General features: G+C 35.6%; 1 protein-coding gene across 1 annotated transcript; it reads left to right on the forward strand.

Moving 5' to 3' along the window:
• The first annotated feature begins 3,001 nt into the window (after positions 1-3,001).
• Positions 3,002-3,946, forward strand: LOC119537374 (olfactory receptor 8B3-like). The gene has a single exon (XM_037839855.1). It carries the CDS (start codon positions 3,011-3,013, stop codon positions 3,944-3,946), a length of 936 nt encoding a protein of 311 aa, XP_037695783.1. The 5' UTR covers positions 3,002-3,010.
• Positions 3,947-8,992: the final 5,046 nt, after the last annotated feature.

Consider the following 8,992-nt stretch of genomic DNA (forward strand, 5'->3'; position numbering starts at 1 on the left):
TGGAAAAACTACCCATTGCATATTGAAGACTATATTTAATAGGAATATCTTAACAACACTACACTAATAAGTTGAGAGTGAGGATGATTATACAACTAAGTGAAAATAATGTAAGAAACTGACTTTTTATCTTGGGATAGAATATATATTGAGTGAAATTAGTAAACCACTACTTAATAAATCAGGCCCTTGACTTGAAGCTTGCTCTTGTGAAACTCAGGGTTGTAAATGGGAGGCTGAACCTTCTTATAATTATGCCTAAGAGGCACCTCCAGGGAACCTCTTGTGTTGCTCAGATGTTGCCTTTTCTCTCTAAGCCCAACTTGGCAAATAAATTCATTAACCACCCCAGAGGGACATGACTCCCAGGGGAATGAATCTCTCTGGCAAAGTGGGACATGACTCCCAGGAATGAGCATGACCCTGGCAGTGAGAGATTGAAAATGCCTACTTGACCAAAATGGGGAAAAAAGAAAGGTAACAAGCTGAGGTTACAGTGGCTGAGAGATCTCAAATAGAGTCAAGAGGTTTTCTTGGAGGTTTGTCTTATGTAAGCTCCAGCTAGACATCCCAAATGGCCGCAGTAGGCCATGCCCTTGCCAAGGGTAGCTCTCAGAATACCTGGGTGCCTATGGCAGATTTGCTCACTAAGTTCACTGGAGTGTTCCTATGCCAGACAGGTCCTAAAACCAGGAGGCAACAGCCTCTTTAAGAACAACAGTCAGATGCAGCCCCCTTCCCCATACTGTCAACAGTACTTTTCAATATGAACAAGTTAGGGTGATCATTGCCTAGACACCCCTGAAGATGGAGAAAGCAATTGAGAGGAAGGGGTAGCAACAAACAAGATAAGATTTAACAAAGGTCTATGAATACTGAAACTTTATATAAATATATATATTTATATATATTTATATATATATATATATATATTTTAGATGCTGGGGGTTGGAATAGCTGGAAGGAGGTAAATGACATGGTGGAACTGTAACCTTAATGTTCTTTGAACTTTGCTCTAAAGCTACTCATTGAATTGTGCTTTGCAAGTTTTCACCTTTCTGTATATACCATATATTGCATAATAAGGAAATAATTGAAACTGTGAAACTGTAATAGGTATTTTGAAAATACCTGTATAACTGCTTGTTGAGCTGTACATCAAAAGTTAAACCTTTCTGTATGTATGTTATATATTACAATAATGAAAATAGCTGAAGTTGTGGAACTGTGACCCGAGACATTCTTTGAAATTTGCTTTCTACTTGTTGAATCGTGCTTTGAAAGTTGTCACTGTTATGTATATATGTTAGAGTTCACAGTACAAAAATGCATTAACAAATAAAAACATAGGTTTTATATTAATTGACTTTATATAATGTGTTTCTGTTTCATATTTTATTGCTTTCTGCTGTCATCTTTATTTTGGGTTTAACCTGCAGTTCTTCTTGCAGTTTCATATGATGAAAGCTTAAGTATGTGATTTGAAACCTCTTTTCTTTTCCTATAGAGGCACTAGGTGCCATAAATGTCACTGGAAGCACTGAATTTTCATATGTTGAATTTCACTGTCTTCAAAATACTTTCTTTTATCCCTTTTTATTTCATATTCTTATAAAATTTTTGTATTTTTTTAATGTAACAACTTCATTGAGATATAATTCAAATTCCATATTATCTACCCATTCAATGTGTATTATCCGATGGTTTTTGTATATACATGGAGTTGTTCACTCATCCCCAAATCAAGAAGGTGGAAAGAAACAATGCACTAGATAGATTTCCCTTCAGAGACAAAATGGTATGCATACGGAGTTAAAGAGAAACTCTGTCATTGGGAGGTAAAATCCCTAGGGGGAAGTGAAAACTTGAGGAAAATATTGAGTCCTAAAGAACTAGACATAATATGGTCCTGGGTATAAATATAATCCCCTTATTTCCCTATTACATGTGGAATCTGTACCCTGGAGAAGAGACTGAGCAAGGTTTTGCTTCTTTATAAAAAAACACATTATATCATTGGACCCCATTAAATCTTTTGGGCTTATCAAGTGGCAAATGTGACATTATTAAAGAAAGCCCTTTATTCTGTGCTGTTTGAGATAACTCAAAGTTAAAATGACATATTGTGATCTCTGGCTCAGAATGATTTCCATATTGGATATTATCTATGCATCCTCTTACAAACAAAGAAATCATTCTGAGAGCTTCAAATTGTTCTTCCAGGACAACAGGGGAGAATATTAGAGATCAGGAAGTACGGAGGTTTTCTGGTGTAAGGAGGGTGAGTTTCTAAATTTTATTCATATTATATACACCTTATTTTGAGATGGTATTGCAAGGATTAATACAACCCACTTTCACCCTCATTTTATGTAGTCCCAACACTCAGGGGAAAATGGTGGAAGAGTCTGTTTGAAGGACACAAGAGAATTTTCAGAAAAATTAGGTGCCTAAGGGTTTCTTTATCTCAGAGAGTATGTTCCCTCTCCATAGGGGGAACTTCCACTGTTGTAGATTTAGGGCTTTTACTCTGTTACTGGAGGTAGGTATTAATCCTCACCTAGAATCTTTTTCCTAGTTTGGATCCTTTAAACATTGTTCATGGTTTCCATTCCAAGAGAGTCCAATCTGCCTTAGGGGCCAATTGCAGATTGCTAGGGCCTCTGCTTCTCATTTTACTAGTCAAGGGAGGCCTTAGGTAAATAAAGATTTGATGAGATGGAAGAAAAAGATTCTGTATTGGTCCATCTTTCTTTTCTCTTTACTCTTTTTTTCCCAGCAGTTATATTTTCATGTGGCCGCTCTGGACTTCACTCATTAGGCTAAGTTGTAGATGATTTTTATTATATTTAGCTTTAAGGACTAAAATACTGGCAAATCTGTGCTACTTGGCATTAGGGGTCCGTGTTTGGAAAGTCTCAGAGATTCCCACTGGAGAAGATAATGAGGAAGGTAGGGGTTGCCACTAATGAAATCCTTTTTCCTTATCCCACAGATATCCCAGACAGTAATGGCTCCTGGAAATGGCTCTTTGGTGACTGAATTTGTACTGGTCGGGTTAACAGAGCACCCAGACCTCCAACTCCCCCTGTTCTTCCTCTTTCTAGCAATGTACACATTCACTGTGCTGGGAAACTTTGGCTTGGTGACCCTAATTGGACTGAATTCCCACCTTCACACCCCCATGTACTTTTTCCTCTTTAACTTGTCCTTCATAGACCTCTGTTATTCTTCAGTTTTTTCCCCCAAAATGCTGCTCAACTTTTTATCAAAGAAGAATATTATTTCTTACCAGGGTTGCTTGACACAGTTCTTCTTTTTCTGTTTTTTTGCCATCTCTGAGTGTTATGTGCTGATATCAATGGCCTATGATCGCTATGTGGCCATCTGTAACCCACTCTTGTACAACATTGTCATGTCCCCTAAAGTGTGCTTCAAGCTTATGTTTGGTTCATACTTGATGGCATTTTCTAGTGCTATGGCTGACACCGGATGCCTGCTGAGACTGACCTTCTGTGATGCCAACACCATCAACCATTATTTCTGTGACATCCTCCCTGTGCTCCAGCTCTCCTGCACAAGCACCTATGTCAGTGAGCTGGTGTTGTTTATTGTAGCGAGCATCAGTATCTTTGTGCCCAGTCTCACCATCTTCATCTCTTACGGTTTCATTCTCTGCAGCATCCTGCACATCAGTTCCACTGAAGGCAGGTCCAAAGCCTTCAGCACCTGCAGTTCCCACATAATTGCTGTTTCTCTATTCTTTGGATCAGGTTCATTTATGTATCTCCAGCCATCTTCTGAATTGTCTATGGATGAGGGAAAAATTTCCTCTGTCTTTTACACTAATGTTGTTCCCATGATGAACCCCTTAATCTACAGCTTGAGGAATAAAGATATAATACTTGCCATGAGAAAAACCCTGAGTAGGAGAAAGTTTCAGTAATAAATAGGTTCTTATATGCATATAGTTTCAGGAAAATTGGTTTCTAAGTTACAATAATTCAGAGTAATCACAGTATATTTGGTGGTAGCTTTCTTATCCTATTGCTTTCTTATTGTGAAGGAAGCTGTAGCCTTCTCTTAATAATTTATTTCCACTCTTGCTAGGTAGGTCTTTTCCTCAACATTTGCACAATGTTTTTCTCTTTCTCACCTTTTTTTTTTTTCCTTTTTGAGAATAACATTAAGAAAAGAATTTATTGTTGCTGTTTTTTATTATCAGTTTGAACTTTCTTTTTTTTCTCCTGGAATCAGATGATTGGTTCTACAGCAATTGAATAAGGTAAAACCAAGGAGACATTTTGTCATTGGAAGGGCAACACCCTTGTTTGCCATTTGTAATTTGCCATTGGAAGAATGAGTCAAACAACACATCTGCTCTTCTGTCTTTCCATCCTTAAGCTAAGTAGGTTTATATCACCTTCAATTGCCAGTGTTTCATAGAGATAGAAAGTTCTGTAAAAACTATCAAGAATAAAACCCTTTGTAGATGTAGTACTTAATGCACTATACTTCTTTTCAGTGAGGGTTTTTTTTTTCTTTATTACACCCGAACAAATATATAATATATTGTTAATATAAGATTATTGCTTGTAGAGGGAAGTGAAATCCAGAGAGGTTAAAGATTCCTCTAAAGTCACACAGCTTCACATTAAAGAAAGCCTAGAGTAAATTCTAGGATTTAATTCTCTTGCTCTTGCTAGTAAACACTGCTTCTTTTTTATTTTATTCTTTTTATTTCATTAGACATGCAATATGAGAAAACATTTCTACTTTGAGATTGACTATGCTTTGTTCCAAGAGGACACATGATTTTCTTTCAGGGGTTTTGCTGTTTGTGTTTATGAAAACAGTCTGAGGTTCCTTTTGTGGGAATGAGGTTTTTAGGGTTAGTTGATTTGCTCAAATACAAAACTGACTTATTCTGCAAAATAAAATAAAATGTTGGCTTGTGCTGTATTTCAGAGAATATGCGTATGGGAGAGAAAGATAACAGCGTTATGTCAATATTCCAGGACCCAAAGAGATGCATAGTCAATAATAAGAGACACACAGTCAATAATAAGGCTAATAACTTGGGTGTGAATGGTCAATGAGGATTTAGAAACTGTATTTCACCTGGAATTGTGTCTGGTGCTGTAGCATGCTGTAATTATGCTCCACTGTCCATAAAGCTGTGAGAAAACTTGTACTTCACAATGACTGTTGTTGTGTTTTGGAAATGATGGTTGGAGCTCACATGTTTTCTCTGGGGAGGATAATGTTTTTCATTTTTTGATGTTAAGGAAAGGTTAAAGCAATAGGGCTGCTGGATCCAGGAAAACTAAATCACACCTTTATTTGTTGTCTTCTGTATGTTACCCAATATGGGTTTTAAGATCTACTGGGAGAGAATTCATAATTTGAAAGTAACATTTTTTATGTTAAATTGTGACAATGTCTTTTCTAGAATAAGATTTTGGTTTTTCTTTTGAGAATAGTGGCAAAAGAGCACTCTGGCTTGTGGAGATTGAGTCCTGCCCCCTTTTAGGACATATTCCAGGCTTAGTCCACGTTCCTGTGATTGTGAACCTGTTAGTAAATGGAACTTCTGAATATCTTATTATTAGTTAGGATATGAGCTCATTTGTGAGTAGAATATTTGAAGATCCTATTTAGATGAGGCCTAATTGAATCAGATGAGCCTTAATCCAAGGGCTGAAATCCTTAAAGCAGAGGGAAGTTGATGGGGTCAGTCAGGAGAAGCCAGAAGTCTATAGAAGATTGAAACCAGAATAATTCAGAAAATAAGGCAGCATGGTGGAAAATAAGTGTGACAGAGGCGAGACACAAGCTATGAAACTCCAAATTGCCGGTAAGATACCACCAGAATGCTACAGACCTCGGGAGAAATTATGGCCTTGTTGAGACCTTGATTTTGGACTTGTTGCACCAAAACCAAGCTGCAATAAATTCTGGTTGGATAAGACAGCCTACTGTGTGCTATTTATCATAGTTGCCCTGATAAACCAAGATATGGTGTCTCAAGGGACAATTGAAATGTTTTCTAAGGTAACTGTAATATTTACTCTTTTACCATTTTTCTAATGTCCACTCAATGTTTAGTGGTTGTGAATTTTATCCTTGCTAATTGGCTTGTTTGTGTTCTAGATGTTTAGCATTGCTGAATCCTTCTCTTTCAGTTTTAAATGACCACTATTATGAACCTGCTTGATTTTCACTTGGGTTCTATTTATATGAAAGTTCACCTGGGCTGGAGTTTTCCTTTTTCTTTTTTCCTTTTCTTTGCAGTTCCTTTTGATGAAAGTAATTACCTTTTTAAAAAAGTTTCTCTAAATATATAAGTAAATACCTGTGCTATTTGGGATCCTCTGTAGACACTGAGGTCTATTCCTAAACTAGACAAATAAAGAGAGTTCCCTCTCACCTGGGGTAAAGTGAACACTACAGCCACTCACTGAACTCATGAGTATGTATCATCAAATAGTATAGAAACATTCTCATTCTTATCAACATTATTACTGGTATTGGAAGCAGGATTTGATGAAATGCCTTCATGATGCACTGTGCATGCAGCTTGAATTAGAATCAAATCCCTGATTCTTATCTTTTTGTTAGGTTTTTCCTACCACCCTCTTTTTGTTATTCTGACTATGCTTGTTCCATTTGGGAACAGCCAAAATATACTATATGCTCCCTGCTGCTGAGATCCTCCAACATCCCAGTGCATTCAGTTTAAAGGGGACCCTGTTACTCCACATTTTATTCCCATACAGCATTAGCAAGTGATGATTAGAGGAGTAAAAAGAGTTATCTTAGGAGAAATAACATATACCTCACATTATAATAAGGGCAGAGGAAGGTTTACATCATAGAATTACATTCAGTACTATATAAAATGATGTCAAATATATTGCAAAAGAACATAATTGTTCTTCCTTTGAATTTTGTTATTTGTCACTTAAAGAAAAATACTGACTCCACACTTAAAACATGTCAGCTCTTTCTGTTTAACTTACAAATTTAACACAATCCCAGTTAAAATACCACAAAGATTTTTTATGGATCTAGACAATTTTTCAACTTATTGAAATGTATGTACACTTCAATTTGCTGAAGTATACTTTGAAGTACATTTAGCAGAATATATTAAAAATGTACAATTTCATTAGCTTTGACATCTGTGTACACTTGTGAAACCATCACCACACTCAGGATAACAAAAGTAGTTTTTCTTGCCCATTTGTAATCCATTGCTCCCTTGACCTCTGTGTCTAGGCAACAACTGATGTGTTCCTTGTCCAAGGTAGATAGTTTGCATTTTCTATAATTTTATAAAAATGGAATCAGCCAGTATGTTTTCTGTTTTGCATAGATTTTCTTCACTCATAATCATGATTTAGAAATTCATTCATGCTGTGGCATGTACCCTGAATTCATTCCTTTTTGTTGCTAAGTCATATTCCATTGGATGGATATATCACAATATACATATTTATATCAGTTGATGGCCATTTGGACTGTTTTCAATTTTTTTTATTACAAATAACATTGCTATGAACATTCATATCAAGTCTTTGTGTAGACAAATATTTTCATTTCTTTTGGGCAGATAACAAGGAATGAAGTGATTGGGTTATTTGACAGTGTGTGCTTAACTTTTTAAGAAACTGCAAAACTGTTTTTACTGTCATTGCTCACTTTGAATTTTCAACAGCTGTGCATGAGAGTTTCAGTGGGTACATGACCCAGCTAACATTTATGCCATATGTTTTTGCTTTGTTTTCTTTTAATTTTAGCCATTCTGATGTTCTATAGTAGCATTTTGTGGTTTTCATTTGCTTTCCCTATTCACTAATGATGCTAAGCATCTTTTCATGTGCATATTGCTTATTTCTCTCTTATTTTTGAAGTGTCTTATCAAATCATTTTTCTTATTAGGTTTTTGAGTTATTATTTATTTGTATTTATATATTTATCCTAGATGCATTCTGTATTCTGGATGTGAGTACTTTATAAGATATGAGTATGGCAAATATTTTCTCCCATACTTTGGTATATTTTCTATATTCTTAATAGTGTCTTTCAAAGAAAAAAATATAGGCATGCAGTTCAATTTATAATTGTTTTCTTTTCTTCTTAATGCATGTGTGTGTGCCATTTAAGAACCCTTTGCCTACCTTAGGATTACGAAACTATTTTCCTAGGTTTTCTTCTAAAATTTTTATAGCTGTAGGTTTTATAATGAGGTCTATATTCCATTTTGAATAAATTTTTGTGCTGGCTCTGTTTACTTTTCACAGTCCTTAGGTAGTTGATTTTTCATTTTGTCCAGATTTTGTTTGTAATCACAAGGAGAGATAGACTGTAGTAAGCCTATATTGTTACAGCAGAGCTGCAACAAAGCTCTACAATTTAATACTAAGTTTATAGAGAAAAATAGACATGCAGGAATAGCTAGAGTATTGAGAATGAAAGGCTACCAGGGAACTAGATCTACCAAGGAGATTTAATAGAACAGCTAGAAAATAGAATCAAGTCCATTTAGAAATTTAGTATGTAATATAAATAGCTTCTATAATTTAAATAGTGCTAGCAGTCCAAAATAACCATTTGGAGAAAGAGAACACAGGACCTATACCCAAACCCTATGCAAGAATAAATCCCAACTCTAAATCTGAAATTGAAATCTTTCAGACACTAAAACAAAATATGGGTGCATTCCTCAATAATCTGAATATAGGGTAGCATTTTCTGACTGTTTTTCAAAATCCTGATGCATTAAAAAATGAATAAATTTTACTAAAAATTTTAAGAAATACATGGCAAATAACACAACTATAAAATGACTCTCTGCCTCTTCAGTGTTATTTCTGGTGTTCTGCCCCATCTGCCTGCTGGTAATATATTTTAAGAGTCTTCCAATAGCTGTGCAGGATTTATGGTTGCATTCAGAGAGAAGAGGCAGCACGTTTGCTCCATCTTAGAT

This window comes from Choloepus didactylus, chromosome 6 (assembly GCF_015220235.1).
Source record: "Choloepus didactylus isolate mChoDid1 chromosome 6, mChoDid1.pri, whole genome shotgun sequence".
Lineage (NCBI taxonomy): Eukaryota > Metazoa > Chordata > Mammalia > Pilosa > Megalonychidae > Choloepus > Choloepus didactylus.